The 20527-nt window shown below is 46.0% G+C and overlaps 1 protein-coding gene across 1 annotated transcript in view; it reads right to left on the bottom strand.

Moving 5' to 3' along the window:
• myo1f (myosin IF) overlaps positions 1-20527 on the bottom strand; it is a 41952-nt gene that overhangs the window by 9737 nt on the left and 11688 nt on the right. The window contains exons 3-19 of the mRNA XM_064330051.1: positions 18544-18633; positions 17164-17258; positions 15304-15391; positions 13604-13693; positions 11464-11595; positions 10079-10213; positions 9137-9269; positions 8525-8721; positions 7881-7961; positions 5956-6042; positions 5401-5487; positions 4484-4651; positions 3257-3342; positions 2841-2922; positions 1673-1779; positions 906-1004; positions 14-158 (exon numbers count right to left, since the gene is read on the bottom strand). Coding sequence (XP_064186121.1) covers positions 14-158; positions 906-1004; positions 1673-1779; positions 2841-2922; positions 3257-3342; positions 4484-4651; positions 5401-5487; positions 5956-6042; positions 7881-7961; positions 8525-8721; positions 9137-9269; positions 10079-10213; positions 11464-11595; positions 13604-13693; positions 15304-15391; positions 17164-17258; positions 18544-18633 — 1902 coding nt within the window. The remainder of the gene's footprint in view (positions 1-13; positions 159-905; positions 1005-1672; positions 1780-2840; positions 2923-3256; positions 3343-4483; positions 4652-5400; positions 5488-5955; positions 6043-7880; positions 7962-8524; positions 8722-9136; positions 9270-10078; positions 10214-11463; positions 11596-13603; positions 13694-15303; positions 15392-17163; positions 17259-18543; positions 18634-20527) is intronic.

A 20527-nucleotide genomic window follows, 5' to 3' on the forward strand; every position in this document is an offset into this window, starting at 1 on the left:
CGGTTCTCCTCACCGATTCCGGGTTCTTGACGAACACCTTGGTCCGGCCCATCTGGTACTGGTCGGTGTCCATGTTCACGGAGCGCAGGAGGTGCAGCACGCCCTGCTTCTCGTCGCCTCTCCAGCCCGGCCACGTCTCCGCAGTCAGAATGGCGTACCTGGGGGGGGGGGGGGGGGGGCAGGGTCACACCTGAGACGGGCTGAGCTCACGCCAGGTGAGAGGCACGGTGCTCCCCGAAAAAAGAGTTCTATGGCTTGTCACATTACATTACAAGCATTTAGCAGACACTTTTATCCAGAGAGGCTTACACAACTTTTAAATTTTTTTTTTACATTGTATCCATTTATACAGCTGGATATTTACTGAAGCAATTCAGGTTACAAACAGCAGTGTCCTACCCCAGGAATCGAATCTACGACCTTTTGGTTACAAGCCCAGTTCCTTACCCACTGTGCTACACTTTTCTTCATAGGGAACCCCTGTTTAGTTCTTTATGGAACCCTGTGTGGTAGGTGCACAAAAAAGTGTGAAAGCTCCCAGATTTAACCAAAGAACCCTTGAACTAGACAGGGGGTTCCTCCTTGGAGACAGAGAGGAACTCTTTCGGAACCCCCTTCTGCAGAGAGAGTCGTATGTAGTCCTGGCCTGGGTCAAATTTTTTAACTGAGAGTTTTTCAAGTTTTCTGCCCCGTGAACCGTTTCCTGCGGCTCGCCCCCCCCCCTTATTATTATTATTATTATTATCATTATTATTATTATTATTATTATTATTATTATTAATAATTATAATAATAATAATAATAATAATAATAAAACAAACGCAGCGATGTCGACGCGTGGAATTCAAACCCTCTGTGACATCACAGTGTTCGGCTGAATGGACACGCCCCCCCCCCTTCCTCACCTCTGCAGGAACTTGTTGAAGACTCGGCGGTAGGCGAAGCCGGCCCTCCTCACGCGTATGTTCTCCCGAAGGCCCAGGTACTCCACCTGGTGCTTCGCTCTGCGAAACGCACACGACAGCAACACACCAAGCGGTCAGCCGGCCACGGCCAAGAGCACCCGTTCAATACTCCGCGCTACACAGAGCACAAGGTTAAAGGTTAAAGGTCACCCGCTAGCTTCACTGCCCTCTATCCACTTGGTCTCCACCCTAGGTGCCCTCTCTCTCTCTCTCTCGAACATCTGGGAAGTTAGAGTCTATGACATTGGTGTCCTGCATTCTGATTGGCTCTAGCACAGTTATTTCTAGCCACTGCTGTTTCATGGGTCAAGAGTTCATTTGACTTAATCTTCTGCCTCCAAGTGTAGCCCCACCCATACAAGATGATGACTCTTCAGAGGAAGTAGCTGACCATTAGTTCATTCGTGTAAGCACAGCACTGGAAGGTGGTCAGACTTATCTCACGCCAGGCTAACACTGATGGCTGACACAATAAGGGTGTGAGCCTGACAAGTGTTCAGTCTTTTAACTCAACTCCTGACAGAGTTAAGAGCATGAGCCCACCATGAATGAAACATGCTTCAGCAGAGTAGAGTTTACTGTATGGAGAGTTGAACACTGGATGTGTTTTGTGTAGGTATTTTATGGACAGGTGTATGAGCTGCAGGTGAGTCTGACGAGTAGACTGTGACAGAAACGGGGACGGTGGTGGGGGGGGGGGGACGCACCGGCTCTCCTCCCAGTCCTTGGGCCTCTTGGTCTCGTTGGGCTTGATGCAGCGGATGTAGTGTGGGGTGCACTTCATCAGCGTGTTCACCAGGTCGTTGGCTTGTTTCTACGGGAACGGCACACGGAACGGTGAAGCGCGAAACACGCGTGATGAAGCGCACGTCTCGCGCGGTACACGTGTTCGTGCTGACGCGCGCAGCGTTCACAGCACAGTAAAGGCTCGCGGAGCGCGTGGTCGGTGCGATAGTGCGTACGTGGCTTGCGGTGTGATGAAGCACACGGACAGACGCAGTGTGAAAACGCACTGCCAAACACTGCAGCTGTTCCCCTTCGTACACTGCTTACTGATCTATGGGTGCAGCTTCGGCTAAAGGGGCACAGTTAACGCAGGACTGACGCACAGAGCAGAGGTGAAAAGGTGCAGTACTGACACAGTGCAGAGATGAAGGGATGCAGTACTGACACAGCGCAGGGGTGTATGGATGCAGTGCTGACACAGCGCAGAGGTGTAAGGATGCAGTACTGACAGCGCAGGGGTGTATGGATGCAGTACTGACACAGCGCAGAGGTGTAAGGATGCAGTACTGACACAGCGCAGAGGTGTAAGGATGCAGTACTGACACAGCGCAGGGGTGTATGGATGCAGTACTGACACAGCGCAGAGGTGTAAGGATGCAGTACTGACACAGCGCAGGGGTGTATTGATGCAGTACTGACACAGCGCAGGGGTGTATGGATGCAGTGCTGACACAGCGCAGGGGTGTAAGGATGCAGTACTGACACAGCGCAGGGGTGTATGGATGCAGTACTGACACAGCGCAGGGGTGTATGGATGCAGTACTGACACAGCGCAGGGGTGTAAGGATGCAGTACTGACACAGCGCAGGGGTGTATGGATGCAGTACTGACACAGTGCAGAGGTGTAAGGATGCAGTACTGACACAGCGCAGGGGTGTATCGATGCAGTACTGACAGCGCAGGGGTGTATGGATGCAGTACTGACACAGCGCAGGGGTATAGGGGTACAGTACTGATACTGTACAGAGTAGAGAATGTGGTACTGATAGCACAGAATCAGGAACACAGCACTGACACACAGCACAGAGGTGGGAACACAGTACTGACACAGAATGGGAGGACGCAGTACTGACAGGCGGTGACTCGCACCTTGATCTTTGAGCTGGCAGTGCCGGGCCGACCCTTCTTCTCTGTGTTCAGGTTTTCAGGGAAGAGGCTTCTGATGAATTCGCTGACGGGGACAAGAATGAGCCACTCACAGACATCGTAAGGGACATCACACAAAGCCACATTCACGTAGTAAACCGCGTGTTTGTAAACGCCTGTCAGCCGCTCTAAACTAAGCAGCCATTGCTGCTGTCGACATTAAAGCCAGCTGAGATCAAAAAGCAATCGGCCCATTATACTGTTTCGGGACATTTTCAGATGAATTGCTCCGCATAATTATTTCTGGGGAAATACTGTTCGGCGTCAACTAACAGAGTTTTAGAACATCTGCAGACGCGATCCAGACTGTGAAAACAGGACCGGTCCACAGAGAGGGCAGCTGGTAAAATGGCACCTACTGCACGCTGCTCTGCATGAGCTCGATGAGGTCCGTGAAGAGAACATCGCGGTTTTTCTCACAGAACCCGTTGATGTCGTAGGAGACCTGGGGGGGGGGGGGGTGGAGACGATGATCAGAATGCTGTACAGGGGTTCATGAATATGCATCGTAGAAATCTACACTTCTCTCTTTCCTTCTCTCTCTCTCTCCTTTCCTCTCCTCTCTAGCCTACCCTGCAGATCAGGGGCAAGGAGAGCTGCATCTGTTATTCTATTACATGCCAAATTACTCTGGGTAATACTGTATAGCGCAATACAGTTTAGAAATTGCAGAGCGATCAGATCTGTAAAAGGACCGTAGAGAGGCACTGTAAAATGGCACCTACTGCAACGTGTCTATGATCGTGAGTCCGTAAGAGACATGCGTTTCTCAAAACCGTTGATGTGAACTTGGGGTGAATCAGTCAGATGTGTCAGGGTTCTGAGGTCAGTGTAATTGTACTGACAGTGTAACAGTGTAAAAAACCTACACGCACACTGGCCCTGCAGTAATGCATGCTACCCCTGCCACAGATTCTTAATTGACACCAGATACTCAGCTTCAACATATCCCTCAATCCTGTCAAATCTTTTTTTTTACCCTTTAAGGTGTGAGGTCACAAATGTGTGATTGGAATGTTCTTAATTGAACATTCTAACGCCGATGTAACAATCGCCGCTGGTAATTGAAAGCGATGGAGTTGTAGAACACTGTCGTGGAATTTTGAAAAGAACATTCCAAAAATGCCGAACTCTTCAGAAAGGTTAAGGACAGGAGGTAGCGGCAGGTAAAGGGGGCTTCCAGAGCTGTATCCCAGAATGCAGTGCACACTGCCCCAGCATCATACTTGGTCGTGCTTCTTGAATTCATTTTCAAAAGGTGCACCAAACGGGCATGTTTTGGCTGCAACGGTGTGGGAGACAGAGCATAAGATCTTAAACATAAGGATTTGAGTATCTGGTGAGTCTAATGAATCTGTGGTCAGGTACTCCCCCCAGTAACGGAAGAGTGCGGCTAAGGAACCCGACATTTTGACATAAGCTGTCAATCATTTGTTTGTTCAAGCCAATCAAGAGGTTTTGCGCCCCACGGAAAAACACAATTACAGGCTCAAATCAGTGAATCACTGACGTCAGGCGGGATTGTGATGTCACGCAGTCAGGTGGTTTAATGACACACACACGCTCTCAGCGTGCTCTGTGCCCACCTTGCCGGCGTAGTGGTGGATGACGAATCCGGAGTTCCAGCTGTTGAAGTGTTCGTGGGTTCCCACGGCCGCCTGCAGCTTCTGCAGCAGCGTCCCGTCCGCCCCCTCGCCCTTGGCGTGCATGGTGGCGCACACGTCGTCCAGGACGCTCATGACGCCCGGGGGATTCTGGGAGAGCGGAGAATCAATCAATCAGGCAGTCCATCAGTCAATCAATCAATCAATCAATCAGTGAGTCAGACAGGCAGTCAGTGAGACAAACAGGCGGTCCGTCAGTCAGTCAATCAATCAATCAATCAATCAATCAATCAATCAGTGAGTCAGACAGGCAGTCAGTCAATCAATCAATCAGGCAGTCAGTCAGTCAGTCAGTCAATCAATCAATCAATCAGTGAGTCAGACAGGCAGCCAGTCAATCAATCAATAAATCAATCAGTGAGTCAGACAGGCAGTCAGTCAATCAATCAATGAGTCTGTCAGTCATTCAATCAATCAATAAGGCAGTCCGTCAGTCAATCAATCAGGCAGTCGGTCAGTGAGTCAATCAATCAAACAGGCAGTCAAGATAATTACTAAATCTTTTTTCAAAAGTGAGGTCAAAGATGTCTAAAGCACAAGTTCTCATTTTTGAAACTGATTTTCTACTGTTTACCAATTAAGTGAAAAAACTAATCCTTCTACATCTACAGTGAACAAACTAATCCACTATTTTGCTAAATTATATTACAAATTCACACAAACACACACACACACACACACACTCAAACGTTCAAAAAAAGCTTGTGAAATGCAATGAATATCTCTGGACTAATTCACCATTAAACATAATGCGTGCTGCTGACTGCAACCTTTGCTCTGCGCATATATAACCGCTCAGGCTAGCGTTTAAAAATCTAAGTATAAACCATTGAACTTACCAGCTTGTTCTCAATGAGGTCACACACCACTTTGTTGTTGAAATATTCAATTGGTGTCCACTTAATACCCTCCTGAACATACTCTTCCTGAAAGAAAGAGAAAATAGACAGGGAATGAGAGAGGGAGATGCTGGCGCTACCGTTAGAATGTTGAAAGATGCGCGACAGTGTTCTCGCAGCTGGGAGGAACATCGGAGTCTTTAAGACGGTGATGTCACAGGCAAGGGTGTCTGGGTAATGTAGTGTGGTACAGGCCAGGATGTTAAAGCATAATCCTGAGACTGCTGCCATTAAAATATAACATTTTAGAGGAAATCATTGGGCTGCTGGGTGGCATATCCTGTTAATGCACTGTTATTGTGCTCCTACACTGTAAAATGCCCAGTGCTAATTCAACTCGAACTCTCATTAGAGTACATCTGAATGCACTCTGTCACGGTTGAATTAACACTGGACATTTTAGTGCATAGTGTTAAACAGTGGAAGGCTGATAAAAGCAGTGGGAGTAAGTGTGTGGAGTGAGAGAGAAGAGATAAAAGATGGCTCCTCCCACACCTGTTCGGCTTTCAGCGTGAGCTCGATGAAGATCTGCTGCAGCTTCTCGTTCACAAAGTTGATGCAGAACTGCTCGAACCCGTTTCTCTGTGAAAAAAAGAAAAAAAAAACGCAGGAAAGCTGAGTCATTCGCAAACATTCTTAAGCGAGGGCGCGTTTGTGAAGGGCGGTGGTGTTTGTGGGGAGGGTTACAGAAGTGTACCGTTTACTAGACCCCCAAAACTAAAACAGACTGTTTATTGAGCTTACAGGGAGTCAGTAGGGTGTGATAAAGAGACAGCGCTCAGCTGCTAAAAATCATACTGGAGCAACATCATGCAAACCTTAGGTTTTCCACACACACACAGTGCAATCATGTTTTGTGTCGTCGGAAAGCCAATGTCATGGGGAATGAGTCTTTGGTGGTGGGGGCGCTGATCTTGATACGTATGGGTCGGTGCCCAGCCAGATACGAAGGTTAAGCCGGTGTGGTGTGCTTGCAGAGACAGTGCGAGCAGGATCGTTGATGTACTGTTTTGCCACAATTGCGTCTTTATTTGATGACTTGGGGTTTGGCTTTGATCTTTGGGCACATAAGGGATAAAGTGCGATGGTTCGGGGAGCCTTGTCAACACGGTCTCATACGCATCATGTGTGTACGGCCATTCAGCTACACACACACATACACACTTTTGCGACATTGTACATCGCCATTATTGAACATACTGTACAGTAAACTGCATTCACTTTGACCTGACGTTCCTCTTTGACTCTTAACCACCAGCACTTTAAACCTAGCAGCTCTAAGGTCCTCACATACACACAGAAGTCAGGATATCTGCACCCCGCAGTCACTCCCCTATACACCACCACGCTGTATATTTCACTCTTTAAACCCTTTTCATGACACTTGTTACATGTTGCCCCATCCCAGCACTTTTTGGTAATTTGTATTTGTCCTAATACTGTAGCTTATTCTTCTGCCTAGTTGGCTTTGCAGAGGTTAGGTCAGAAGAGTGTTCACTGTGTGAACTAAACTGTGTTCTAGAAATAGCTGCACAAAATAAGTATTGTACCTTACTGAACCTGTGTTTAGCAGTTGTCTATGACCATGAAATGCACTTTTTGTACGTCGCTTTGGATAAAAGCGTCTGCCAAATAATGTAATGTAACGCTAGTGTCGTAGCAGGATACACAGTTATATTTATGCAGGCCGCACAAGCCAGAGGCACGTCCGCATATACCAAGATAGACAGCGATATGTATAGAGCCACACTACTGGCGGACAGCAGTTTCCTCCGGCTATTGATATTATTTCAGATTTAGTGTATTTTTTATTTATTTTTGCCATAACAGCACATATCTCCGCGTTTTAAAAGAAGCCTTCCCCTAAGGTGCACTGGACCTGCCGCATTGCACAAATTATTTATTAACCTGTTTATTATAAACTTTCCTTGCACGCTTTTAGTGTGTGCTCCTCCTCCATTTTGGTTCATGAGACACAGCGGGCTATCGTCACTGTGGGCAGCCCGCGTTCGTTACTCCTGACCCTGCTGCACGGGCCTGTTTGGCTCTCCAGGAAGCAGAAATATTCAATTCATGTTTATTCGTACGGCGCCTTTTAAACAGACACTGTCGCAAAAAAACCAGGCCTAAACCCCCAAAAAGTGAGCGATTGAGGGGTGAAAAAAACTCCCCAGTGGGAAGGAAAGCACTCAGACAGTGGCATGTAAAAAGTATTTCCTTATACTTGAGGGGCGACATAGCTCAGGAGGTAAGACCGATTGTCTGGCAGTCGGAGGGTTGCCGGTTCAAACCCCGTCCTGGGTGTGTCGAAGTGTCCTTGAGCAAGACACCTAACCCCTAACTGCTCTGGCGAATGAGAGGCATCAATTGTAAAGCGCTTTGGATAAAAGCGCTATATAAATGCAGTCCATTATACTCACCTGGAAGATCTCAAAACCATAGATGTCCAGAACACCAATGCTGTATTCCTCGTGCGGTTTCTGAATGGCTTTGTTAATAGCCTGGAAGGGAAGGAGAGTGGAGAACAGTGAGAGAGAGGCACTTTGCCAGGGTGACATACGTTTGAATAGATGACGTGCTGGAAAGCCGAGAGCTTAGGCTGGGATTCAATCAACATTTTGTCCTTAACTTTGCCAAACAATTAAGAGCTTTTTTTTTCTTCACAAGCACAGTTAGTTAGGAGAGTTCAGCAATAACTAAAACAAACACGGCAAGCTGTGTTTGTGAAGATAAAGTGCAACTCTTTGTGTTCAGTTGTAAGCTAAAGTTAAGGACAAAAGTTGATTGAATACAGGCCTTAATCTGTCCAGCTGTGTTCTCAACTGTATTGTCTCTTTATTACATTATGATGTATATATTTCACATATATTTTCAAAGATATATTGCATCTATATTTATTCAATATATTTATGAATGAAATACAATGTAAATAGTTATCTTAATTCATGTGAAATTTAATGTGTAATTTAATGTATCGGAAATGCAGCTCTTTTCGTTATAGTGCGTTTGTGAGCGCCAGCACACGCGTGTGTTGCCGGGGGCGACCGCCGGGAGCGTCGCTGACCTCCACCAGGAAGTCGAAGAGGCGGGCGTAGAGGGCCTTGGCCAGCGCATCGCGGGTGTAGCAGGTCTGCTCCTTGTTCAGGGTCACGTTGATCGACTCCGACTTGCCCCCCCACTTGGAGTCCATCTTGCGGCTGGTCAGTTTGTCCTGCAGGCGTTCCTGGTCTATACCCAGCAGGAATGCAGGGAAAGCCAGTACTGGGGGGGAGGGGGGGAGGAGGTATTCACATGAGATGTTAAATCCAGGCTTGCTCACTGAGTCTGCTTTGTTGGGGTGCAAAAGTGTATGTATTTGTGTCTGTGGAAGTGTGTGTGTATGCTCGCATATTTGCACATGCATTTCTGCGTGTGCGTGTGCGGGTGTATGTGTGTGGGTGTGTCTGTGTGTGTTTGTGTTTTTTTTTGTAAGTGTGTGTATGTTCGCATATCTGCACATGCGTGCTTGTGTGTGCAGGTGTGTGGGTATGTTTGTGAGCAACTGTGTCTTGAGTGTGAGTGTGTGTATGCACACGCGTGTGTGAGTGTGTGTATGCACATACATATACGCGTGTGAGTGTGTGTATGCACACGCGTGTGCCCGAGGGGACACGCAGAGTCTATGCGTGACACTCACAGTCCATGCTTTCCACCTGTCCATAGTTCCCCGCCTCGATGAAGCTGATGTTTCCCAGGTGTAGAATCCCCGCCACAATCTGCAGCACCTGATCCTGATAGCCATCTGAGATCCCAATCACATGCATGGCTTCCTACAGAGAGCACAAGTGCATCAGTACACTGATCCATAAGGGTAGATACAGTGTATGAGTACACACTGATCTATAAGGGTAGAGGCAGTGCATCAGTACACTGATCCATAAGGGTAGAGAGAATGGATAACTACATTTATCTATATTGATAAAGACAGTGGATCACTACATTCATCTATAAGGGTAGAGGCAGTGCATCAGTACACTGATCCATAAGGGTAGAGAGAATGGATCACTACATTTATCAATAAAGGTAGAGACAGTGGATCGATCTCTACATTTATTGATAAGGATAGAGACAGTAGACCACAACATTCATCTATAAGGATAGAGACAGTAGATCACAACATTTATCTTTAAGGATAGACAGTGGATCACAACATTTAGCTATAAGGATAGACATTGGATCACTACATTCATCTATAAGGGTAGAGACAGTGGATCGATCACTGCATTTATCCAAGAGGCTAAAGACTGTGGATCGCCCAACCCTCTTGCAGATATCAGGAATAAAAATGGATCTCATTTAAAAATGCCTGTCACACAGACTATGAGGTGATGGATAAAAGAAAATTGGTTTATCTTAGGATGGAGTTGGCCAACCCCCCGCCACCCTGACCCTGGGGAGTCACTGGTCTGCTGGTTTTTGTTTTTACTCTAAAAGTAACATAGAGTGCTTTTACCGATTGATTTAAGTGTCAAGTAACAATGCAGACCCTGCAGCTCTCCAGGATCAGGGTTGCTATAGGTCCTCTCTCTGTTGATGTACTATTGGTGGTGATCAAAGGCTTGATATCAGGTTCTGTTACCATGGTTTCCTGGAAGTCCTTGCTGTCATTTGTGCCGTCCACCTTGTAGGTGCCGGACTGGTTCAGGTAGTAGTAGTAGTCCGGGGTCATGACTCCCAGGCTCTCTCTCTGCTGTGCTGAAGCCCCTTCCAACAGCTAAATAAAACAGGGGAGTTTACAGATGTGCAGATACAAATAAAAGAATGTGGAGATTAGGTGGCCTGACTATGGAAATACAGCTGTTAAGGTCTAGTAGCTCAGATACCAGAATTAGTTAGGCTCATAGTGTCTTAGAGCACCAGGACTAGTTAAGCCTGTAGTGGCTGTAGTTAGGCCCATAGTGGCTGTAGTTAAGCCTGTAGTGACTGTAGTTATGCCTGTAGTGGCTGTAGTTAGTCCCATAGTGACTGTAGTTAGGCCCATAGTGGCTGTAGTTGCGCCTGTAGTGACTGTAGTTTGGCCTGTAGTGGTTGTAGTTAGGCCTGTAGTGGCTGTAGTTACACCTGTAGTGACTATAGTTAAGCCTGTAGTGACTGTAGTTATGCCTGTAGTGGCTGTAGTTAGGCCCGTAGTGACTGCAGTTACGCCTGTAGTGACTGTAGTTACGCCTGTAGTGCCTGTAGTTAGGCCTGTAGTGACTGTAGTTAGGCCCGTAGTGACTGTAGTTACGCCTGTAGTGCCTGTAGTTAGGCCTGTAGTGACTGTAGTTAGGCCTGTAGTGACTGTAGTTAGGCCCGTGGTGACTGTAGTTAGGCCTGTAGTGACTGTAGTTACACCTGTAGTGGCTGTAGTTACGCCCGTAGTGACTATAGTTAAGCCTGTAGTGACTGTAGTTATGCCTGTAGTGGCTGTAGTTACGCCTGTTGTGATTGTAGTTACGCCTGTAGTGCCTGTAGTTAGGCCTGTAGTGACTGTAGTTAGGCCTGTAGTCACTGTAGTTAGGCCTGTAGTGACTGTAGTTACGCCTGTAGTGGCTGTAGTTACGCCTGTAGTGACTGTAGTTAGGCCCGTAGTGACTATAGTTAGGCCTGTAGAGGCTGTAGTTAGGCCTGTAGGGACTGTAGTTAAGCCTGTAGTGACTGTAGTTACGCCTATAGTGACTGTAGTTACGCCTGTAGTGGCTATAGTTAGGCCAGTAGTGACTGTAGTTAGGCCCGTAGTGACTGTAGTTAGGCCTGTAGTGACTGTAGTTAGGCCTGTAGTGACTATAGTTAGGCCTGTAGTGGCTGTAGTTAGGCCTGTAGGGACTGTAGTTAGGCCTGTAGTGACTGTAGTTAGGCCTGTAGGGACTGTAGTTAGGCCAGTAGTGACTGTAGTTAGGCCCGTAGTGACTGTAGTTAGGCCTGTAGTGACTGTAGTTAGGCCTGTAGGGACTGTAGTTAGGCCCGTAGTGGCAGGTTTCTGACCTGGTAGTAGATGTGGAAGTTCCTCTCATTCTCATTCTGGTTAACCACCCTGGACTTCTCAAGGAGGAAGTTGGAGATCTTGCCTCCGTCTGGCTCTCCTCCTCGACTGAACTGAATCTCAAAATACTTGCCCTGTTAATGCGAGATACAAGAATGAATATTATTGTTAAGTTAATACACATTCAGCTACGTTAGAAAACAACGTATAACTACAAAGGTGAACGATTCGTTGCAAATGGCTGCCAGCTGTAACCCTGGGAGATGCGCTTCCACCAATTATGCCTCTCCTGGAGGGGCTATCAGCTACAGTGCTACGGTCGTCCAGACACGAGAAGGAAGACGATGCCTTAACTGGATGAGCCACTCAGCGGCCCCCGTCATAGCTTCCTGTATAACACCGTCCTCAAGAGGAAGTGAGACCTATGCTTAATGGCAGCTTTGTCCTCATGAGTGTACCGCAAACGAAATAGACAAAGTGTACCGCTGACAAAACGAACGACCATGAAAAATTCCTTCGGGGTAGTGTCAACATCCAAGGACAGAATTCAAAAGGAATCTTCAGTACCAAAGGGGTGGAGTTCAAAAGAGAGTATCAACCACAGTCAAATAATTCATTATTTGAAAGATTTTTTTCCCCACTGAGTTTTTTTTTGTTTACCTCAAGAAGAAAGAGGAAGGTCTCTCAAACCTGATGAAAGAGGACGTTTATTTACAGGAATGGCCGTTCTCAGAAATACAGTAACGTGCTCTTCAATCTGCAAAGTTCTAAGCCTGTTATCAAGACACATCGTCTTCAAATAAATTTTTCCATACGCTGTATTCTGAAGCGGCAAACAGAAACCTATAATCACAATAATGTGATTCGATCAGTGTCTGGCCTCCCTAAATCAACCAGTCTGCCCATCGACAGGGGGGCTGATGTTCCAGTTCCCTGGTCAGGAAAGTCTGTCGTATTGTTAATCGAGTCTCCTTGTTTGGAACAGTTCTTAATCACCCAGTCCCAGCTGCTTTTCCGTTATTGATTACTGTGCTGATCAGCGGCGACGAGCTGTCAGTCAAACCACCTGGGAGGCAGACATTGGTTGATGCGCTCGCGGTCGAGACTTGATTGGATAATCTTACACCCCTAATGGCCTGTGCAGAGATAGGGCAGTGATGTCAATACAGTAAGCACACGCACGCACAGATACACACAGGGCCCCCTTCGTTACAGCAGGCACATCCTATTTCCTGGTGGTCAGGAAAGAGCTTTGATGCTGCAACTGAGGTGTGTGTGTGTGTGAGTGTGTGTGTGTGTGTGTGTGTGTGTGTGTGTGTGTGAGTGTGTGTGTGTGTGTGTGTGAGTGTGTGTGTGTGTGTGTGTGTGGTGTATGTGTGTGAGTGTGTGAGTGTGTTGTGTGTATTAGTGTGTGTGTAGTGTGTGTGTGTGTGTGTGTGTGTGAGTGTGTGAGTGTGTGGTGTGAGTGTGTGAGTGTGTGTGTGTGTGTGTGTGTGAGTGTGTGAGTGTGTGTGTCTGTATGTACATGAGTGTCAGTGTGGAGTGCGTGAGTGTGAGTGTGTGTGTGTGTATATGTGTGAGTGTGTGAGTGTGAGTGTGTGTGTGTGTGTGTGTCTATGTACTGTACATGAGTGTGCGAGTGTGTGTGAATGCGTGAGTGTGAGTGTGTGTGTGTGTATGTGTGTGTGAGTTTGTGTGTGTGAGTGTGTGAGTGTGCGAGTGTGTGTGTGTGACTGTGTTTGTGTGCGCGTGTGTGTGAGTGTGTCTATGTATACGAGTGTGCGAGTGTACGAGAGAGTAATAGCCTGGGAAATGTGTGTTTGTGTGTAGCCACCGACACTGCGGGGGAGGGGGATTAATTGGTCTTCTTGTAATCCTTTAAGAGAGGACGCCTCACAGTGAAACAGGCAGGCTGTTCCACCACTTCCTCTTCCTGCTCTGTCCTCCTTGGTCAACGACGTGGCCCCATCATTACGCTCACACCCTTCCAATGCGGTCCCTCGTCCACATTAAGCAACGGTAGTGCACAACTAAACTAAAAAAAAAAGAAACCTCAAACCGCCAACAGGATGGACGAAAATGATCCCGATTTCACAAAACCGAGGCGTTTCAAAGTCCCCCTGAAGGGAGGCCATGACTCACGAATCTGCTGGAGTTGTTGTTGCGGACGGTCTTGGCGTTACCGAAGGCTTCCAGCAGGGGGTTCGACTGCAGGATGATGTCCTTCACGTGCTGCGGGAGGACAGACAGACAGACAGACAGAAACATGGACAGGAGCGTCACCATGGCGACCAGCTGATGGGGACGGAACCCCTGTCGCCGAACCGTAGCGCGCTCAGACGTTCAGGACCTCGCACACTTCAGGAGTTCGTGAACCCTGCTCGCACTTGGCTTAGTAATACCTGGAGTGATACCTCCACCTTAGACGGAGGAAGTGAGCACACCCATTAACGTGCAAGGTTTCCTGTGTTTTCTGTTTCAGTATCATTCACTCAATTTTAAAAATTTTTATTTTGCACTCCCTCACAGTTCACCTGAAGACGTCTATGAAGCCTTGGAAGGGGGGTGCGTAGGCGGTGGGAAACAGGTTACTGTAAATTTATGAAATTTGCTCAGATATGTCAAACAATTATTTGGCAAAGGTCTGGCACGATTGTCACAACTCCTTAGTTTTGTCAAGTTTTGTAATTCTCCAAGTGGTCTTCTGTAGCACAGAGTTTCTCATGTGCTAAGATTACTACCTGTTAAGTGCATATAAAAAATTGACCCATGAGGTTGTTTTGATTGACGACTTTGTCTTTGTGAATTTGTGTTTTATGTCACCCTGTCTGTACTGAATGGAGCCTGTCTGTATTGTGCGGGGAATGTCTGTACTGAATGAAGCTGGTCTGTACTGAATGAAGCCTGTCTGTACTGAATGAAGCCGGTCTGTACTGAATGAAGCCTGTCTGTACTGAATGAAGCTGGTCTGTACTGAATGAAGCCTGTCTATATTGTGTGGGGACTGTCTGTACTGAATGAAGCCGGTCTGTACTGAATGGAGCCTGTCTGTATTATGTGGGGACTGTCTGTAATGAATGAAGCTGGTCTGTACTGAATGGAGCCTGTCTGTATTGTGTGGGGACTGTCTGTACTGAATGAAGCCGGTCTGTGCTGAATGAAGCCTGTCTGCACTGTGTGGGGACTGTCTGTGCTGAATGAAGCCTGTCTGTACTGTGTGGGGACTGTCTGTACTGAATGAAGCCTGTCTGTGCTGTGTGGGGACTGTCTGTACTGAATGAAGCCTGTCTGTGCTGTGTGGGGACTGTCTGTACTGAATGAAGCCGGTCTGTACTGAATGAAGCCTGTCTGTGCTGAATGAAGCCTGTCTGTACTGTGTGGGGACTGTCTGTGCTGAATGAAGCCTGTCTGCTCTGTGTGGGGACTGTCTGTGCTGAATGAAGTCTGTCTGTACTGTGTGGGGACTGTCTGTACTGAATGAAGCCTGTCTGTGCTGTGTGGGGACAGTTTTTACTGAATGAAGCCTGTCTGTGCTGTGTGGGGACTGTCTGTACTGAATGAAGCCGGTCTGTACTGAATGAAGCCTGTCTGTACTGAGTGGGGCTGTCTGTACTGAATGAAGCCTGTCTGTGGTGAATGAAGCCTGTCTGTACTGTGTGGGGACTGTCTGTACTGAATGAAGCCTGTCTGTGCTGTGTGGGGACTGTCTGTACTGAATGAAGCCGGTCTGTACTGAATGAAGCCTGTCTGTACTGAATGAAGCCTGTCTGTGGTGAATGAAGCCTGTCTGTACTGTGTGGGGACTGTCTGTACTGAATGAAGCCTGTCTGTGCTGTGAGTACCTGCACTTTGGGTCCTCCTCCCGACACCTTGGAGATGTAGCCCATGATGTACTTCGCAGCGACAGTCTTTCCTGCTCCACTCTCGCCACTGTCCTCGCACACACACACACACACACACACACACACACAATAAAGACAGGCTGAAGGGCGAGGTCACAGAGAGGGGCAGGGTAGAAGCTGTGACAGAGTGAGTGAGATCACAACCGGTCCACTCAATCCCACAATCCCCCGTCATAATACCTGTTGATCTTAAAACGTTGGGGACAGTGAAATTAAGTGTCAAAAAAAGGTAATCTAGTTGGTATCTCTCTCTGTAAAAAAAACCCTGTCTGTCTGTTATCTGTTTTCTGAGAAGGTCAGCCAATGTCCGTGGCACCAGAAAGGCAGATGTCTCGAATAGAACAATGCAAACAGACTTTCTTTGTCTGACAGGGGGGTGGGGGGTGGGTGTTGGGGGGGCGAATCTGAGAAGCTCAGAATGCTTTATCTCTGGGTCATCTCACCTGATGTAAATATCAAACTCATACCTCTCTCTCTCTCTCTCTCTCTTTCTCTCTCTCTCTCTCTCTCTCTGCCTCTCTCTGCAACTTGCATCAGGTAACGCAAAAACAAGGACACGACACTTTCGACACGCGAGAATCATAAAAACTAAATGACTACGTGAATGAGATCATACGGTATATGTTCCTCTCTGACCTAGATACAGATGTGGCAACGCAGAAACTGCTGTCTAGGCACTGTCATAGATACCAACTGCACGGATATAATGCATGTTCTTTGCGTCAGATCTGAAATATACATAGTGCGAGTAAATTCCTATTCATTATGTCAATTATGTTCAACTTCTTTGCTTATTTCTTAGATTCAGACAGGGTGATGAGTATCAAATCAATGAGGGTACAGTCAGTGACTACACTCAACACAGCACGTAGCTTTCAGACTGGACAAGACATTATTACTTAAAATAAATACACTATCAGAAAAAAAGTGCCTATAAAGGTTCCTGTACAAATGCTTGTCACTGGGGCGTCAGGTACAGAAAATTGTCCCCCGAGCCAGCAATACATTACTTTATGTTACATTTATTTGACAAATGCTTTTATCCGAAGCTACATACAATAAGTGCACACCGAAGGTCGATGGAACAACTACAAAACGCAGGTCCGATAAGGTACAATGCTCATTATGTAACAGTTATTCATAGCCACTGAACACATCAAGTCCAGTTCACACAGTAAGCATAGGCTACATAATTGATTTGTACCTCTTTTTTTTTGCATGAGATAGTTATTAGTACTTAAATAATACACTATTGTACTTTTCGGGGTACATTTGGGAAATTTGTGAAAACAAAAACTCCTCTACACCCCTTTTTTCTGAGAGTGGATTACACTGTCACCACTCTGGGTTATCTATAGCCGCTTTTCCACCGCATGGTACCGGCTCAACTTGACTCGACTCGACTCGACTCTACTCGCTTTTGGTACCAGGTACTTCATTTTCCACTGCAGATAGTACCCCCATCAATGTAGCTGGTCGTCATAGCGACGCCGCATGAAACCGCCGTTTCTGACCAACCAGTGGTCTGCAGTGTTTTCACGTCACCTTTTGGTATCGCCTCAGCTCGCTTGGAACCTCGACGGAGGTGATACCAAAAAAAGTACCAGGTACCAGGTACTATCCACAACTTTTGCCCGATGGAAAACCAAAAAAGTCGAGTCGAGTCGAGTCGAGCCGGTACCATGCGGTGGAATAGCGGCTTTTAATCGAGTGACATTAAAACAAAATTTACTGGAGCCTGTGCCGATTCGTCCATGTGCCTTATACCACTGTATAAGTATAAATACATATCCAGCTTACCTGATGATGACACACTGATTCTCTTGATCTATCATCATGTTCCTGTACATGTTGTCTGATAGTGCATAGATGTGAGGAGGATTTTCATACTGTGCCTGAGAAAGAGAGAGAGACAGATTTTGATATTATTACTTTTGCAACTTACACAGTTAGGACTTTTACTTAGTGCCGTGAAAAGTATCTATCCTGATTTTCCTGATTCTCCTCTATTATTTCATATTTGTCGAACTGAATGTTTTCAGATCTTTAGACAAAATGCAATGTTATACAAATGGAAACTAAGCAAACAAGACCGATTTTTATAATTATTATTTCAACTGTTTAATGAAAAAAGTTTAAAAAAAATAAAAAAACACCCATATGACCCATATGAAAAAGTAATTGCCCACTTAAACTGAATAACTACTTCTACTTTTAACTCATCTGTCCATAGAACATTACACCAAAAAGCTTGGGATCATCCAAATGCTTTTTTTGCAAATGTGAGATGGGCATTTCTCTTGGTTAGCAGTACTTCCCGCCTTGCTGCTCTCCCATGAATCCCATTTTTTCCCACTCTCTTTCTTATCGTGGAGTCATGAACACTGACCTCAGCTGAAGCTACAGAAGCCTGCAATACTTTGGATGTTCTTCCGGGATCTTTTGTGACTTTCTGGATGAGTTGTTACTGCACCCTTGGAGAAATTTAGGCAGGCTTGGTATGGTACTCCTGAGAAGATTCACAATTGTTCCAAGTGTTCTCCAATTGGAGATAATGGCTCTCACTGTGGTTGAGTGGAGTCCCAGAGCCTTAGAAATTCCTCTCTAACCCTTTCCAGACTGATATACTTCATCAATTTTTACCTCAACTCTTCTGGAATTTAATTTGATTGTGGCATAGTGTGCACATGAAGACTTTGTGGTGACTCCTTCACTTTGCTAGTAGGGCTCAAGATGAATGAGGTTTAGATTCAACAGGGCTGGCTGCAATCAAGCCTGGCTGTGTTCAGTCAGCTGAATCTAATTATCACTTATTTTAGTTAATTGGTTAATTTAGTAATTAAGAGGGCAATTACTTTTTCACATGTGTGAAATGGGTGTTTGATAACTTCTTTCAATAAATAAATGAAATAACGATTTAAAAAATGATTCTTTATTTTGTTTCCATTGCTACTGTATTCCTTCTGTTTGTCATATCTTGTTATTATTATTATTATAAGTTGGTTTGGTTATACTGTATATTTTGCCATGTGCAGGCATGCCAATAAACGGTGGGGGAGAGAGAGCGAACAGGTTGATGAGAGAAGGGGAATTATAAGTTATAATATACAAATTGCGTGTGTGTGTGTGTGCGTGTGCGTGTGTGTGATTCAAACCGTCTGCTGCCGAGGAGGTACTCACAGCTCCCTGGTACAGTTCGATCTCTCGATCGGTGAAGTACGGCATCTGCTTGAACGGGTTGACCGATATAAGGACGGAGCCGATGTACGTCTGAGCGTAGCCGTTAAAGGAGTAACATGGTGGTTGAACGTGACACTTCTCAGTTGTCTTTAGGCAACAACAAAACAAATGTGCATATTTTTTTATTATTCAGTCATTTCAATGTACTTTAAAACGTATTTTTCTAAGCCTAAATTTCCCACTATAAAAGTTCACCCGAACCATCTGGGCGTGGTAATGAGAACTGTCAGTTAGCTATGATTGACAGACCGTGCCCCGTTACCATAGCTACCCCCATGATACGCGCTCTTTTTGGGAGACTGAATTTTCACAAGCTAGCTAGCTTAGTAGTATATCAAGTATCGATAGATAGCTAAGGTAAGGACGTTGTAATTTTTGCTATCTAGCTAGCCAAGTTAAGATAAAAGCACAACTATAACGTCCTCATAAAAGCAAACTAGCTAGCTAACGTTAGCGATAACATTGCTTTATGAAAGCAAACTACCTAGCTAGCTAACGTTAGCTAGCTAGCTAAATGAATATAACCAGAAATAATCTAATAGTCCTTAAAAGGCACTCTAATTTAAGTGAACCTAACGTTAGTCAAATATTTGCATTGTCTTGCCTGTAAGCCAGCGGCGCAAACTATGGGTCTCGAGTTATCCATGGGTTTACGGGGCGTGGAAAGGGGAGTGGTTACTGTGTTCGTGACGCACCAAGTTGACAACTTTCTCAACCGGTTGATGGGGTGGGGGAGGGTGAGGGGGAGGGGGATACGTCACGCAGAGCCGACCGCAGAGCTCCGTCTGTTCCGCGCGGTGGCGACTACCCACCCAGAACGGCGGTTAGCCGCTTCGCTAACGGTGCGTTAAGCTTCAACGTTGGGCAGCCACCCCTGAAAGACCCTGAGAGTCTGATTCTTGCCTGCTGTTTCTGTGTCTGGCACGGTACTGCTACAGTAGGCTACAGGTGATCTCTCAATGTCGTTTAGAGGGCTGTCACGCAGTATAAAGGGAACTAATTAATTACAGAAACATACCAGAGGACAAGACGGTACATATGCACGTATTACGAACCATTTCAACTTCTTTATTTAGTCATTTAGCGAAGTGTCTTGTATCTTAGATTTGGGAAATAGCGACAAAGCCAAGTTTTCAAGCTGGGTTAAGTCATTTAAAGGCATTCTGAAAAAAAAAAAAACATGTTAAAGATATTTGATTGTTTGGTGTATACACAATAGATTCTGTTTTCCTCGGATGTTATGTTGTGGTTGAATGTGCACTATTCTGTTCAGGTTGTGCTGCTTCTTTGAAAAGCAGAAGGGAAAACCCCACTTCCTCAAACGCTGCTGCCCACTACAATTTTTACTAACATTTAAAGCTCAGAACACTTCTGTGGACTCGGAGACATTATATTCTGAGTAGCCTAACTCTTCAGTAACTACGCAACTTCACACAGCTTTCACTAACCATACAGCGGTCCGCAAATGGGTTTGGGTTCCACCTGTCAAATTCTGTGTTTTGTTTATTTTATCTTAAGCGGACAGCGGATAAGGCAACCTCCGCAGAGAGAATGAACATAAATGACAGGCTGCTGTAAATTTGAATGAACAATCGGCTGTTATTTGCTGAATTTACCCGCAAGTAACAAAACAACAACAACAAAAAAAGAAATGGTAAATGTGTAGTGACAAAGTTTGGGAATCCTGTCAGTTGGTACTTAGTAACACCTCCCTTTGCCGAAATCACGGCTTCTGAACGGTTCTTGTGGCCAGCAAACAAGGTCTTCTGTTCTCGCGGTAGGAATTTTTCCCCAGCTCTTCCTTGTAGAGCCCTTCTAGTCCTGAAATATTCTTCGGTCTCCTTGCAATGCACTGCAGGTCTGAGATCTCCCCACAGATTTCCAACGATATTAAGATCTGGGGACTTTTCATGAGGGCCATTCC

This window comes from Anguilla rostrata, chromosome 4, assembly GCF_018555375.3.
Source record: "Anguilla rostrata isolate EN2019 chromosome 4, ASM1855537v3, whole genome shotgun sequence".
NCBI lineage: Eukaryota > Metazoa > Chordata > Actinopteri > Anguilliformes > Anguillidae > Anguilla > Anguilla rostrata.